Below are 17,241 nucleotides of genomic sequence, written 5' to 3' on the forward strand. Positions count from 1 at the left end.
TATGAGGGAAAAACAAGTCTAATCCATGGAAGGGCCACGAAGGGCCACCTTATAATTTACAGGGCTTGAAGAATGTGCTGTTCACATCTTGGTGTCAGACACCAGAAGATGCGGGTCTTGAGGACTTGTGGTCCTCAAGGTCTTGTGGAGGATTAGAGCTGTTCTGGCAGCATGAGGGGGACCTACACAGTGTTGAGCAAGTGGCTTTAAGGTAGTGGCTGATCAGTGAGTACTTTGTCCTTGAAATGAATTAGAGTCTTTTGGTTTTTTGATCCACAGAGAGCATGCACTCTCATATCTAAAGGAGGGAGAGAGTAGAATATGGCTGTGTACATAAAGACTTTCAGATGCACTTTGCATGGCCATGAATGAGTCTGTTGTCCTGATAACATGGTAAGGAGTTTGTGTTGATATGGCTTTTGCTGTTCCTGATCAACAGTCCTGATTGATTTGCACCAATATAGAGAGGGAGGTTTGACTTTGTGTTGGATATTTGATAACCGACATATAGCCTTTTGCATTCTACCTGGTACTTCACCACAAAGCAATATATTTTCTAAAAGTATCTTCAAGTCAGATGCTATTTTATGAGTTACATGAAGAATATATTTCTGTAAGGACAGTGCATGAGTTCAAAACCAAAATAACTGTGATTGAATTACAGGGTGGCGCTCAGAAGCTGCAGTCAATATGTCATTGTTATAGTCAAAAAGAAAATGATCTGTGTATAATTTTGACAGAAATCTACTATATATTTACAAAGTAAATTCAAGGGTGGTATAGCAGAAAACAGGTTAAATGAAAACACAGAGTTTGTTCTCCCGGGGTCATTGAAGATCACTTTAACTGAGTCAGTGAAAGTAGCTTATTGTGTGAATCTGACTGGCAGGTTTTCTTCAACAAAGCCTGACTTTCTCTGTATCTCCTCCATCCTGTTAAATCAGAAGAGCTGTCTGACAAGCTGTTTCATTTCCTCACTCATATGGTCCATATAAAAGCACATATTAAACCTTTTTTTCACTGGTGGAGGAAGATATAAAACGTGGTAAGATTATAATCCAGTACTTTGTTATTTTAAGATCATGAGTGGACAGAAAGCGATCTCTGCTCACATTTAAATGTTAGTAGACTAATACACTGCATTTTTTCATCCTCAGCTCAAAGCAAATATCTATATGCTTTCTGTTTGTCAGTTCAGGCCTGCAAATTTAAAAACTCAAGTAAAGGTAGTTTATATGTGAGATTGTGAATATAGGCAGCAAATGGTCTGACATTATCCTGATGACATATTAAATGTACAGACAAAGATATTAAAAGCTGTTGGTATGTTGTATGACAGATGTCTACATTTTACCCTGATTTAACCTAGACACTTTCTAACAACAAAAATCATTAGGTTACAATCATAGATTTAAACAAACATGCTCTTTCTAGCAGCACTTTGTCCCCATTAAGCTCCATCTGAATAAATAGACTTAATAAATTAAAGTAACAAACCAGCTAATACATTAGCTAAAACATTATCATCCATTAGGGAAATGCAACTCTGCAAAATAATGAAGTAATTAACTATGCTGAAAAAAATTTAACCATGTTAACTTATTGACTCTTTATCACAAATGTGCATTAAGTCACACATTATTTATAGCACCACTAGATTATAAGGCTCTGTGGAAGTGATTTGGCCTCTTTATTGAAATGGCAATTGAATATTGCAATTGCCATTTGTATTGACTCTTCAGTATGCAGTGTGGTCATGCAATTTGCAATTACAAAGGGGCAGTTCAGTAATCAGTTCAATTTGAATTATCCATCCATCCATTATCTATACCCGCTTATTCCTTAATCAGGGTCACAGGGATCTGCTGGAGCCTATCCCAGCTGTCTTTGGGTGAAAGGCAGGGGTACACCCTGGACAGGTCACCAGTCCATCACAGGACCACATAGAGACAAACAACCTCACACACTCACACTCACTCCTATGGGCAATTTAGAGTCACCAATCAACCTGACATACATGTTTTTGGACTGTGAGAGGAAACCAGAGTACCTGGAGAAAACCCACACAAGCACAGGGAGAACATGCATGAATGAGTGAATTAACTCAGAGCTAATTAAACTAACACTGACCATCTGTTCTGGAGATGAAAAATCAGTTTCCCATCTCAACCTCATCCTGAACTGAATTCCTCCTACTTACTTAAATACCGGCAACTATACCATTAACGATCTAAAGGTATAAACACTGATTTAAACACCAGTAAAATTATGTTTACTCCACTTGTTAAATGTCCAGTTAATATCCATCATTCTGCAGTCACTTCTCTATTGAAAAACAAGGTCTAATCTGTGTTTTGGTGAAGAAGGAAAGAAAATTGGACCAAAGAAGGAGGAACAAGAAAAAATTGATTTATGTCAATTTTTTAGATGAAATTTCTCTGTAGTAATCAAACAGTTTTCAAACTTATGAACTGAACTGTGACAGGCAGTACAACTATGACACACAGTAGGTTGGAACATTCAACTTAGTGGACAAAAAGTTGTATTCATGTGAATTATACTTTAAACTTGGATAATATTTAAGTGAGTTTCTGCTGAAGCCTCAGAAAGCTTTAATTACCAGCTCAAAGCATCTGACTTACTCTACAGATCAGCACAAATTCTTTCCCCTGTGAAAACATATGGTACTTCCTAAATGTAAGTTTAAGTTGCTGTTGGTAACCCCACAACACAAATACACAAATACACACTGTGAAATGCAAAATGTGTGAATTCATGTGTGCACACAACTACTGGCTACAAATACTGCTTATATCGTGCACGGCAAATACTACTAGCATACAGAGACACATCCACATACACACAGTATACTTGTGTCCTGTGCTGTCTCAGTTTCCATGATTAACATGTTTTATCAGCACTGATTAATTGCTTTTGTCCTCAGAGATTAAACAGATGCATATGAAACTGAAACATTGTCTTCATTAAATTAAATTTTGGTATCTGCTGTTTAAAACATGCCATTCATTAATTGATTCACAGTTGTATTACATTTGTGCACGGTTTTTCTCACTTCACGACAGTATTAGAGTATCTCTCATCAACAATCCACCTGACAAAAAAATCTTAAAAGCACATTTTTGCTTATTATTTCATCAACTCATTTTACTGTCACTATCTGACTATTATTTAGAGTGACTTGAATTCAAATGTGTTATATTAGTAAGTCATGATAACATTAACTGTGATGTCCCTACAGTTATTATATTCAAGCCTGGAGCTTATTTCATCACACAACGGGTGAGAGGCAGGGTACACAAGGGAAATGAAATTCACAATCTACCTCGATAATAGAGTGTCCAATCCAACTAACCTGCATAAAAATATGAAACCTGGAGGAAACCCATATATACGCAGGGGAGATGCAAACTTCATAGAAAAGCCTCAAATTTGAATCCTTGCTGTGAGGCAACAGTGTTAAGGACTGAGCTGCAGTGTATTTTTAAGTGTTATATATTCTTATGCTAGAGTTTTTTCCTATAAACAGTGACATTTTGCGCAAGCAAAGACCTGATATGATGAAAACAAATCTGTCTTTGCAGTGCTTGTTTTTTAAATATATATATATATATATCTTGCCACATAAGAGAGAGAGCCTCTCTCCTGTGCAGAGTTGAAGGGGCATACAACCACTGTAGTCAGTGTCCAGTCAGCGATAGCAAGCAAAGCAGGACATTGCAAGTATGCTACTATAGGTTGTAAACAAGTTTCCTGTAAAAGTCCTTATATGTGATCAAGTAGTGCAAAGGAGTTTCTTTGGATATCTTCCAGTGTTCCACATCAAGAGCTGTGTATTGGCCTAGGGGCTCTCTCAGGGGTAAACAGAGGGGCAAATTATTTAGTACTCTTCTCAATATCCAAGCAGTGTGTGCATTTGTGTGTGTATTTGTGCTTTCTTACTTACTGTGTCTGTTGAAAGTAAGGATGTGTGTGCATGCTGTTGCATGGTCTTAATGCATTAGAAAAATATGTTTTGCAGACATGCGTGTTTAGTTCATGTCAATTATTTGCATTTTTAGAGATTTGTGTGCATGTGTGTGTCTATATGTGTGTGTGACAAGAGATAGAAACTGTACTGAGTCGTATTGTGGAATCGTGCTGAGCGCTGAAGCATGTCAAGAGAAAAGACATGTCCTCAGCTCTGATCCTACTACAGCCACAAAAGAGGGAGAGAGGAAGAGAGACAGAAGGGGGTCAGGGTAAAAAGGAGACAACAACATGAAATGAATGAATGATGAAGAGTATAACAGACAAAAAAATTGAAGCAGAGAGAGAGTGAATATATAGCATGAGAAGGAGGTCAGTGAATTCAAAGAAAAGGTTAAAATGCAATTGGAAAGAAAAAAGATGGATGGATGGATGGACGGAGAGGGAATGATCTAGAGAGACAAAAAGAAGAGAAAGAAAAGGGTGAAGGAATGATGAAAATAACAGCGACAGAGTCAGAGTAGGACTGAAAAAAGTGGAGGCAGAAGAAATGAAAGAATGAGAAAGGAAGATAAACATTCAAAGTTTGGTTGGATCCTCCTATAGTTTCCTTTCCTTCCCTCCGTCCTTGCATTTTTCCATCTCTTGTACATTCAGAGAGAGCTCCCTCATTTCAGGAGCCCATAGAAAAAGTCAGTTCCACTCTAAGGTAGCTGACCCCTCAGCTGGTTGGCTAATTGCAGAGGTATCACTGTGTCAAATGACTAATAGAATTTCCCTTCCCATCACTAATCTGCCAGTAGGAGCACAGCCGCAATTTGTTTACTCTGTGCAAAAAGCAAGGGAATACAAAGACACACCCGCCCTTTTATTTCTTCTCAAACACAATTTCACGCTGCCAGAGCGTTAGGTGTGAGACGTGTGAGTGCAGCATGCATGTGTGTGTCTGAGTGTGTTTGTATACACACGCAGCATTTTAGGATTTGATTAATATTCATGAAATAACACAGAGAGTGTGCCTCTTACAGGTTATTTAGCAAATTCATGAAGGAAAAACCTTCTAACACTCATGCATGTATGTGTCTGTCATACCATACTTCTGAGGGCCTATCATATCATAAATATATTTTATGTATTAATTGTAATATCTCTGAATATAGAATCTGGTTTTGAAAATACTTCTGCACTGGGTGGCATGTTTCTTCCTCCTTTTTTGTCAGAAAAAAAGAAACGTAACCCAGTGCACCGGTGTAGCTCACTGTAGCAGCAATGGAGGTTTATGGCACATAGTAATAAACTACTGTAAATCAGGATCTGGGTTCACAGACATTACTGTGAATATACAAAACTCATTGTCAATTTTAGTCTTTGTATAAGACATTTTTTTAAAAAAAATCACTGACATTATAATTTCACACTTCAGCTGGTTCTCATAAGGACAAATGTACAAACAAATATATACACAATGGCATATACACATGCATGAATAGGTTCCCACATGTTGATTTTAGCCAGTGATATTGGCTCCAAAGGTCGAAGTTATCAGTCAGAACACACCATTACCAGAGCAAATGATAAATTCAGCAGCACTGCATTTACTTAAGGTAGGTCTTAAAGTAAAGAGGGAAAGCAGATTGAAAGATTGAGTGAAAAAGACAACTGAATGTACAAAGAAGCATGGGAAAGCAGCAGAATGTCAAAATAAAATGAGAAAATGTTTTTGGGGGTTTTCTCTGTCTTTTTAGTCAACATCTCTCTCTATTCCATATGTTTTCTTTCCATTTTCCTTTCAACGTCAGCTCTCTCTGAAGGACATCTCTGTTCATATCACAATATCTCAACAATATCTCCTTTTTTCACTTTCTCCCACTTCCTCTTTCACAAGGTTCATTTAATTTAGGTGTGAGCGCACACAGACAACAGTGATATTAACCTAAAGTTCGAGCTACTAATGACACGTTCAGAAATACACACACACCATAGACACAATTTAAAGTGTACGAAAAAGACTGGAATTTGCCTCTGATGGGAGAAACTCTGCTTCATTACCTTCCTACACCCTCGATTCTGTTTCTTCCTCGCCTTTGGTTTGGCTCCCCTCTAAACTAAAGCTCTATCCTTCATCTCTTAGCTGTTTCTTTCTGTTTCCCAGGCTTACTTACTGTTTCTCTTTCCCTGTCGAATTCTTTGGCTCTTTGTCAAATTTGGGGCATCAGTAGAAGAGCTCATACAGCCTTCAGCGTCATGCTCATTGCATGGCTGACTGAAAGTTAAATTTTTTACTGTCTGGCTGGCAAGATATTTGTTAACCTGATTTTAGAGTGAGGATGTTAAAAATGCTAATGTGGTTACATCATCCCAAAGGTTCTCTTTGCCAATTGAGTTTACCAGGCTGAAGAAATTAGATAAGAGTTTTGACAAAGAATTATTAAGCATTGGTTCAGTCTATGGCATGGACTAAATTGCTGGGACAGGTCAGATGTGTGTGTGTGTGTGTGTGTGTGCGTGTGTGTGTGTGTGTGTGTGTGTGTTCGAGAGAGAGAGAGAGAGAAAGAAGTGCAAACGAGAGAGATAAGAGGGTTTTGAAGGTCAAGTAAATGCCACCACTCAAGGCGACACAAAAGAGCAGGTTTGTTGGTCACATAACAATGAGATATTGAACCTCCGGCCAATAATACTCACAAATACAATTATTTTAATTAAGGGCAGGAATTCATATAATTTGTGAATGTATGTTTACAAGTGCTTCCTCTCATACATAAAAATGAAATATATGGTTGTTTGGGGCCTGGCCTATGTGTATATGCTTTGGGGCCAGACATTGTGTTAAGGGCTAACTCTTTTTGTGAAAGGAGGGTCATTACCCTGTGTTAAAGCCCTAGCCAATCACGTGACCACATATTGATTTCAAGGCTTTGTGACTTATTGCATACTCCCTGAAGAACACATTTATAGTGTTCTTGCATGTGTGTAAGTGTGTGATTCTTTATACATATATTAATCTTAATGATAGATGAGCACCACCCCCCACACACACACATACACACATACACAAACACACAATCTCAGTGTTTTTACAGCCAAAGAACAAGGCCTCAAGACTCACATTAACACTTTGATATATCATCTGATCTGCTGCTCCCACCACAATGGGGATGGAAGGTGACAGCTACTGTGCCCCAGCAGTTTTCTTACATCCTTGAGCAAATCCCCATTCAATTTCCATCTCACTATCCAGAGAGATAGCTTGGTGTTTTATTTTTTATATATTATGTATTATTTTGTCCTTATTACTCACCAGACAGATATATCACTGTATGGAAACATTTTTTGCAGTTATCCTCTAGCTACTCACAAATACGCTTACGAGCAGCGTTTCTATTTTTCATTGCATGGAAATGGCTAACTAATGAGTCATTTGTTGCACAAAACACTTCAGGCATGTCTACATTATTGTAGAAAAACTCCTTTTGTATTCACATCCTCATTGTGTATGCGCTACGCTGTGACAGCAATGCGCAGACTTCCATGTGCTGTGAGGACAGCAGGACTGTGCTGGAAGTTCAGATTTGTTGAACTATGACTTCACTCATGCTGACTATTGTGAATGCAAAAACTAATCAGTCTACTTGTGTTTGTAAAAATTCTGAAACTTTATACCAACCATAGTGGGTCAAACACTAATTGCAGGGTTAACAATTTGATTCCACTGCCCTTATAGCCCACATGTTGAAGTGCAAGTCACTGAAACCCAAGGGCCCAGGCCATGGTCTTGCATGGCAGCTCTGCTTCCATTGGCATATCCATGAGTGTGAATGCATGAATGCAAAAATTGTAAAGCACTGTGTCCAGTGCATTAAGTTAGAAAAACTCTATAAAAGTGCAGTCAGTTTAACTAATTATCATATTAGACCAGAAAATTAGGAGACATCTTATTTAATCTGTAAAATAGTAGCATATAAATGCAGATAACAAAATTAAAAAGCAATGTTTGAACCTCTTACATATAGCAAACTACTGCTGGCAACATTAGCATTGTAGCTAAGCCAGAGTTCCCCTTGGGAGTTTCTTAATGATAAACAGCAGAAAGCTCACTAAAGACAAATAGATTTACTATATGTAAATCTATAGAGTTCAATTACATATTGACATAGTATCTCAATAATTTCTAAATAATCTCTGTGATGGACTGGTGACCTGTCCAGGGTGTAGCTTTCACCCAAAGAGAGCTGGGATAGGCTCCAACAGATCCCTATGACACTAATTAGGAAAAAGGGGGTATTGATAATGGATGGATGGATGGATCTCTTTATAAGGTCAATACAATTTGGAAATATGACTGTATTAGGAAGTAGATTTTTTTTTCTTGCGCATTGATTACACTTGTCATTAATATGATCTCAAAGTTCTGCCTACACAACTTGTGTTGATCTTTTTCTCTCTTTTTCCTCTTCAATTCTTCCCTCTATTGAACATTGGTCCTTGTTGGTAATCCTTGGCATGTGGCCAATGTTTATCCATTCATATGAAGACACATTTATTTTCTCAACAACCTGTTCATCTTGGTTTTCTTTCTGCCTCTTTTCTCTCCTACCCGTTTATCTCCTCACCTCCTATTTTTGCTCTTTGAATCTTCTGTCTACCACCTCTCTTTTTTTCGCCTACTCCCTTCTCACCTCTTCACCTTCTGCCCCCTCCTCTGCCCTGCAGACCTGACCCAACGTGTCCATGACCAGGTCCTAAGTTATGTCCTCTGTCCATACTTTCCTACCATAGCTCCTTCCTCCCCCGGTGTCGACTCTGCCCCTTTGCAACGCACAGGAAGTCATGGTACAGGGACAGGAAACTACAGCCGTGGTGGGACCAACAACTATGCCACAGTGGGGCCAGGCTATACCTCTAGTGGAAGTGGTGGAGGTGGAGATGTATATGGCTCAGACCCCTATGTGGCAGACCCCTACCGCACTCTGCAGTATTGCCCTTCAGTGGTGGAGTCACCCTACAGCAAATCTGGACCAGCCCTACCACCTGAAGGCACCCTGCAGCGCTCTCCTTCTATTGACTCTATTCAGAAAGACCCCAGGTAGGATGAAAGGAATGGGAATGTTTTGTGTGTCTATGAGGGTGTGTGTGTGTGTGTTTGTTTATTTTGTGGAGTTCAGTGGACCACAATGTACCCAAGATAATGGAGCATAGGATGTTTAAAGGCACTTTGAAACAACAAGTGTGACAGTGAGAGGTATTAAGAAGTGCAGAGAAAAATTTGTATTACAATATCTGTGAGGACATAGCATTAACTTATGTGTATTCATTCCCTGGAGCCTTATCATAACTTTAGTCCTTGAATAATCGAGCTTTTTGGCTTGTAGGATGTCCCTGCATACAAACAGCATGAACACACACGCCAACATGCATACAGTGATTAATATTTCAGTCAGAGTTAGTCACAGTCATAGTAAAGCTGTGAATTGTCTTTGACCTATTTGATATGCAATACTGAATGGTTAAAACGGGTGTACATGAAAACAGAGCTTTATATGCTTTTGCATTTGGGTTTCTACCAGTAAATTTAATTTTGTAAGCCTATACAAGTCTTATTTTCTGTGAGTTAGAAAAAAACCTGCATGGGCATGTGTGTGTTTACTTATGAATTTCTGGCAAAATTATTATGTGATCAATTTTACTTTAAGTAAGCCAAGGTATGTATTCCCTCTGGATACCTTTTGAAGCATATATACTACTCAGCTCTATAAAATTTATTGTTCAACAAAAGTTTTCCTCAAAAAATAGTTCAGCCACTACTGGTGTGGTCTTTGGCAGTCCGTGTGTATTCAACGATTCAGTGAAACAGTGAAAACCAGTGACAACGGAACCACTGTGTATCAGAATACAGTGGTTAATATTAAAATGATTCATATATGAGCCAAAACCTAACCTAAGTGTGGTTAGCATCTTGTTTTTGTATAATATGAGCTGTTAACTTATAAGTGGTAGCTAACATACCCGTGTTATTTATTTATTTATTTTTTTAAATTAGTGCTGAGTTGCGTGGTGGATATCAATAAGACTTAAAACAACATGGGTGGCTAACAGTTTGTGTCTATTTCCTCAGGTGATCTGAAATGTAATCTAGTAAAAGAGGACCCAGATATTGGCTTATTGGCTGACCATTAGAACTCAGATAAGCTAATCCCACGGACCCAAACGTAACACGTCTCATATGAAGGAAACTTCTGGTTCTGGTTTAACTGCTACATCCATCAGTATATTACCTTTCAGCAGGTGAAACTTTCTGTCCTATTCCTAGTCACTGGCATGTTAGCTCTGGCTGCTCATAGGTTTGAAGTTTTGCAGAGCATTTGTAAACATTAACAAGGTGAACCTTGATTGGCTTTCAGGTTTGTTTGACCATGTATTTTTGAATCTCAGAGTTCAGGGAAGCAAACAGACATCTGCCCACTCAGCAGAGGGATGTGAAAACACCCTGTTAGTGACCCACTATGCACATACAACAGTCAGAACAGTAGAAGGCAGACATTTATATAAACATAAGATATACATATTTCTGGAGTTGGTCTAACATAAAGATGTGGATGGAAAAGCTCAGAGAAAAGAACTTAAAACCTCAGAGAGGAGGAGCAGAGCAACAGACAGGATTCAGGACCACAGCTCCCAGTGGGTCCAGTTCAAACACCAGGCTAGTTTTACACCATAAACGGTAATGAAAAGGGTTTACTTCTCAGGATAATATTATCTTATATATTATATCATCTACAGATTTTGATATGGTGATGTAAATATTCAAAACCTATGGGACTGGTTTAGGTCTCAGAATTGTATTATAGAAATATCCAGGAAGGAAAAAGAAGTTTTCACACAGTATTTACTTGTGTACTGTGTAGTTTAAATTCTAATCTCACACTCTCTATAGCCAATACCCAGGAGAAAAATGAAAAAAATAGAAATACATTTAATATAAAGTAAGTTGAACAGCAGTAAAAAGCAACTACTTATTAATGCTCAGTTATTGTTGATACTTGTTTGTGTGTTGACTCAATTATATGCTCAAACTACGATAATACAATCGGAATAAATCTGTTATTGGATTGTGTAAATATCTATTTCAGTTTGTCTGTAAATATAATTAATGTGTAAGTTTTTCAGCTTCATGTGTTCTTATATAGCATGGTGGTTGAGTGGTTAACACTGTTGCCTCACAGCAAGAAGGTTCCTGGTTTGAAACCCATCAGGGGCCTTTCTGTGTGGAGTCTGCATGTTCTCCCTGTGCTTGTGTGGGTTTTCTCCAGGTACTCTGGTTTCCTCCCACAGTCCAAAAACATGTATGTCTGGTTGATTGGTGACTCCAAATTGCCCATAGGAGTGAGTGTGAGTGTGTGATGTTGTTTGTCTCTATGTGGCCCAGTGATGGACTGGTGACCTGTCCAGGGTGGACCCCTGCCTTTCACCCAAAGAGAGCTGGGATAGGCTCCAGCAGATCCCTGTGACCCTGGTTAGGAATAAGTGGGTATAGATGATGGTTGGATGTATTCTTATAGTCAATTTAACCTCTCTTCACTTGATTATTTGAAGTGCGACATGGACCAAACAGTATCTGATGATGTATCTAGAGAGGTTTTGATGCACCAGTCTGAGTTAAAAGTCTCAGAATGATTTTTATTCCCACTATGCGCTTGTTTTGACCTGTTCTATGCTGACTCTCATTCACCGTACATGACAAACCACTTCTCCAAGCACCAAGGAATAATAAAAACTACTTCTGGAAAAACAAATACACAGATGCCTAAAAGGCCCATTGAAATTGGCAACACTAATACTCTTAAAAAGGGTTGCATTGATGTGTAGTGTTGCTTCTTGTATGATTGGGGACAAAATATAGTCAAGCAAGGCTGGTCTCACTGATAGATTCACGAGTCTGAGTGAGTATCCGATACCAAAACATTGCACTACTTACTTATAAAATACCATGGTGGAGGATTTTACAGTTCTCAAAGTTTTACTTCGGCTTCGGATCTATTTGTCTAGACTGTCATGAGGTAAACTGCAAAATTATAATTTTTGTTAACTTTTCAAAGTAATGTACCAAAGAAGCGTACGTCCATTACTTTGGAGACCTGCTGGGCCAATGCAGTGCTAATGTTGGTCATAAAGCAGCCATATTCCTAGTCCTATGTGGAGTTATCTCATACATGATAAAGAACGAATGTCTAATTAAAGACAGTGTTACTTCAGTCAAGAAACCCTATTTCGCCTCCCTTAGTGTCATACTGTGTGTAAAAGAGTCCTACTAGGCTGTGATCACTTCCCTCCTTTTGTCTCTGCAATTAAGTAAAGCTCACTCTCCCCTCTAAATTTATATATATTTCACACGACTCTTGATGTATAATTCCTTTAATTACAGAGACTTGCATGGATCAAGTGTTCGGCAGCAGCTGTCAGTTATAGGAGAGAAAGAAGGAGACCGAGCAAGACATAAAATGAGAAACAAGAGACGAATAAATATGAAACAGTGTGACCGAATCATTACAAAAACAGAAAATCTTACATGGACAACCATTTTGACTTTTTTCTTTGTAAAAATCAAACCTTGTTCACATTCATACAATGCTTGTGAGAGGGAACTCTTCCTTCCCTTTTGCTACCATACCGAAACCTTTTGCCAACCCCCCCCCCCAAAATGTTCTGCACTGAGCCTTTGTTGTATGAATACACAGAAAACTACATTATGTACACCTTCTGATTTCTGTAAGATGAAATTGCAGTATACCTCTTTTGTCACCTTAGTGACACATCAACTGTTGAAACCCAGCAGGTGCCTTTCTGTGTGGAGTCTGCATGTTCTCCCTGTGCTTGTGTGGGTTTTCTCCAGGTACTCTGGTTTCCTCCCACAGTCCAAAAACATGTTGATTGGTGACTCTAAATTGTCCATAGGAGTGAGTGTGAGTGTGTGAGGTTGTTTGTCTCTATGTGGTCCTGTGATGGACTGGGGACCTGTCCAGGGTGGACCCCTGCCTTTGACCCAAAGAGAGCTGGGATAGGCTCCAGCAGATCCCTGTGGCCCTTGTTAGGAATAAGTGGGTATAGATGATGGATGGATAGTACCAGGATTAATGACAACATTTTGTATAGGGAAAAAATTGTGTCATGCAACTCAGAGAGCCTAAATTTGAATGCTCTTTAAGAAAATTTATACATGCTGTTTATACATCAGAGCAAATCAAATTTTGTTTTCATAAGTTAGGTTGTTTACTTTCATTCATTACTGTGCAATATTGAAACCAGCTTTTTAATATATGTTGCTTTTGCTGTCCAATCTGCTCGAAGGCAAAGCAAAATAAATGCTGGTTGTACTCCTTTAGTCAAAATGAGAGATGGCAACTTGTTGTTTTTTCATTGCATATAACCTCATTATAGATTTATCACCATTTTTATTTTTTGTTTAAAGACATGGATGACAGACGTAGTCTTGCTATAATACACCTGCAGGGAATACTGACACTTTATAGGCACCATTCACATACAGTAACACAACCGGATACTTTGCAAAGACTTTTCAAAACATATTTTTAACTCTTTATCATTTTAAGGCTCCGAGTACCAGAGGTTCAAACCCTATTATTTCTATAAGGATTATTATTATTAGTATTGTTATCATTATTGTTATTATTTGTCTCCTGCTGCTGAACAGAGACATTTTTGAACTGGTTTCCATGGGTGACATCTGTTACCACAATTATGAGTTATGAAGTCAGTCTAAGTTATTAGTTAACTGTCTTCTGTGACTTTAAAACTAAAATACACACCAGAGCTGGATATCTCAAATTATGAGAAGATTCTGGTGGACCAGCTGCTTACTCATGCTCTGCTTATTCTCCGGGAGTTTTAACTGAACAGACAGACAACTCGTGAGGCCTCCCTATCATTGCTATACCTGAACTTCCAAACCTCACTGCAGTCACAACTGAAACCTCCCCACATTATCTTACAACAGACAACAGACTCTTCTACACTGGCCCCAGTGGACAGTATCTACGTCTAGTTGTGCTGTCAGAGGAGGGGAAAAGATCTGTTCCAATGGAGTGCCACAATAACCTTGGTACTGGGAATCATAATGGCAGGAGGGCCACCATATTCAGGGTTACTGCTGGATACTACTGGCAAACAATAATAAATGACATTGAAGAATGGGTAATGTATAGCAGAGTAAAATATGCAGATTACATAACCAAGGGACATTCTGGTACAGCTCATGACCGGCAAAGGTGCTCACAGGCTGGCTACGAGCTGCTGCATATTGTATTTTATCATCGGCTCTGTATGTAGAGTGATTACCACACTCATATGAGGTCTGGTAGAAATGACAGTTGACAAAACGCTCAATGTCATGTGTTCTCCAATAACAACAGCACTAGACTGACTGCAGATGTGCCTGCCTATTAATTGGCTTAATATGCTCAGCTACCAGTTGATGCCAGTTATGTTAGAAATGGTAAAAATCGGCCGACCGATTAATCGGTCGACCTCTGGGTTAAATGGCCTCCTCCCCAAAATCCACTTTATGTCTTGCTATAATTGGATCTAGCTCAGTTAACATGAACTGCTAAATGAGTTAGCAGCTATTAGAGACAAAGAACATTCTGCGTGAGGGCAGAGGTTGTTTTTGTGTTATTGTGTGTTATGGTGCACAGTGTGTGTTTCAGAGGACAATATAGGTCTACTCTATATCATTTATCAGCATATATTCTGCTTTATTTGTATAGGTAACTGTACTGCATGTGTGTGTTTTTGTGTCCCTGCGTGTGTGTGCATGGTCAGTTACACAATTAGGGACCATTACAGTTGCTGAAGAGTGAGCACATGTAGAGAAGTGGGTGGAAAATAAAAGGACGGGGTGGATTTCTAGACAAAAAGCATGGTGGATAAATAAAGACCAAGAATTGTGGAAAAGGGCATGATATTATGTACAATAGATAATTGTTACTTTTCATTGGCTTGTTTTTGTGCTTTTCTTAAAGCTTTTTCTGTGAAAAGGGATTCTTACACCCACTGCCTTTCTTGCTGTAATGAATATAAAGGACAATATAAAGAGCAAGATGAGGAAGAAAATGTAGAGCACAGACCAACAAAACCAATTAAGGAAGGAATGGCAAGAAGGGGAGGCAAAACCAATAATGAAGGGAAATAAAAATGGGCAAAGAAAGGCAGAAGGGGAGAATATTGAATAAGGGAAGAAAGTACAGAGAGACATTTTTTAGGTAATAGGGGAGACATATCTAGAGGGATCGAAAAGAGAAAATGCAAGTTTCAGAGGAGACACGGGAGGTGAAGAAGGAGATTCAGGATTGAAGTTAGGATAAATCAATCCCCGTCATTCAAATCCAACTCTCCTTATTTACGTTTTCGCTAGAAATCCTTACAGTTATGTATAAGTAAAGGAAACAGAAACGCCACCTGTGCCTCCACTCTTTTCTAGATACAGTGGACCTGCTGATATAAAATTACTGTTTACAACACCTTGATGTGATCTAGTGTGACATGTTAGTGTCACAGCTCACCATTTATTCTCACACGTTGTTGGGTCACCGCCTGCATACATTGCTGTTCATGGAAAATCTGCACTGGTCAGCAGTAAATCTGTGCATGTCTGCACATGCATGTAGATCTGTGAATGGGGAGTTTGTTGTGCATTTGTTTGTGCAGCACTGTGTCTGTAGAGAGAGAGAGTGAGAAAGGTGAGAGAGACAGGGTTTGAATATTATGGACAGACACACAAAGATCTGCTGTGTCATTACTGCTCACACAACTTGCTTGAAACTGACTATTGTATACACATAATGCACCTTAGCAACCACATAATATTTCTTTGCAACCAGACAGAATCCATCCATCCATCCATCCATCCATCCATCAATCTATCCATCCATCCATTATCTATACCCCCTTTTTCCTAACCAGGGTCACAGGGATCTTTCTGGAGCCTATCCCAGGTCACCAGTCCATCACAGGGCCCAGACAGAATCATGTTAGCAAAATAAATACATTGAAATATTAATAACCACTACTATTATACATAGTACAGCATATTTTTTAAATACAAAATATGCTCCATAGTTGCATAGACAACTTATTTGTGATTTTTGTGAATTTCAAATGTATCTAGACCCAAAGACTTGACATTGCTTCGACAATACATGACCACTGCATTTCTCATGAGAATCTTAAATGACCCTTTTAGAAATCCCTTCTGCTGAGAGAGGAAGAACTTATATAACAATTCATAGGTTTTTAGTTTTGATATGAAGACTATAAATGTTTTGCTTTCTAAATGCTGAACACCAATATTGACTTCTTTATGTTCCATCAATATTCGTGTTCAAAGTTCACAGCTCACAGCTTGGAGTTCAGTTCATATGCATTAAAATGAACATGTTTATGTTCATTGCTCACAATTTGAATCTCAATTCTTCATTAATTTCTTCAGTTTTTTATTTTTTAATGAGCTGTTCTGAGCAGTAGAAACTCACCTACCCATCTATCCCTAGCCCTCCCTCAGTTCCACTTGTATATTTGTGAAGTTCAGTGGTAGAAAGTAAGTAAGTGCTTTAAGTACTGTATTTAAATACAAATTTGATGTACTTCCACTGTGAGCATTTCTATTTTCTACTATTTTATATTTTGACTCAACTTCTTTTCAGGGGCATGTATTTTATATATTTTTACTCCACATTTATTTCATAACTGTATTTGCTATATTACACAAACTGAATGATGAAACTTGTCTTCATGTGGCAGCTCAATATAATATGTAAATAGACATTATTATAATTATAATTGTTAAATAGAGCACAAAACAGTCTAAACTGAGCACAGGCTGCCATTTTTGCTCAGTTTACCTTGGTTTAATTCTGGTTCTTGCATAATTTGCTCCACACCCTAGTTTAACTCCAGAGATGGGTAACTTCTTTCTTCAGGTCACAGACTATTAGCAATATTTAAAAGTGAGTTAATGGAGCCTTTCCCTCCCATATTCACTACACTGAATGTTAATGACTCATTCTTTAGTTGCAAACTGAAAAACACTGTTGTCCATCTACCTTATATAGATCTTTCATTAATATTCAAGGTAGTGAAATTGATAAAGGATATATGAAGTAAGATGATTTAAAGTTTTATCCATTTTTGTCTGTTCACAGATGGTCACAGCCAGAAATATTTAAACTCACTATGCTCTTTGAC

The 17,241-nt window shown here is 38.4% G+C and overlaps 1 protein-coding gene across 7 annotated transcripts in view; it reads left to right on the forward strand.

The window, feature by feature from the left end:
- The window catches only part of ctnnd2a (catenin (cadherin-associated protein), delta 2a), a 258,555-nt gene that overhangs the window by 133,359 nt on the left and 107,955 nt on the right, over positions 1 to 17,241 (forward strand). For all 7 annotated transcript variants that reach the window (XR_003294714.2, XR_003294713.2, XM_026291760.2 and 4 more), the window contains one exon: positions 8,764 to 9,070. Coding sequence is in view for 5 of the 7 variants with exons in the window: in XM_026291760.2 (XP_026147545.1) it covers positions 8,764 to 9,070 (307 nt within the window). In the remaining 2 variants the exon portion in view is untranslated. The remainder of the gene's footprint in view (positions 1 to 8,763; positions 9,071 to 17,241) is intronic.

Source organism: Mastacembelus armatus, chromosome 20, assembly GCF_900324485.2.
Source record: "Mastacembelus armatus chromosome 20, fMasArm1.2, whole genome shotgun sequence".
NCBI lineage: Eukaryota > Metazoa > Chordata > Actinopteri > Synbranchiformes > Mastacembelidae > Mastacembelus > Mastacembelus armatus.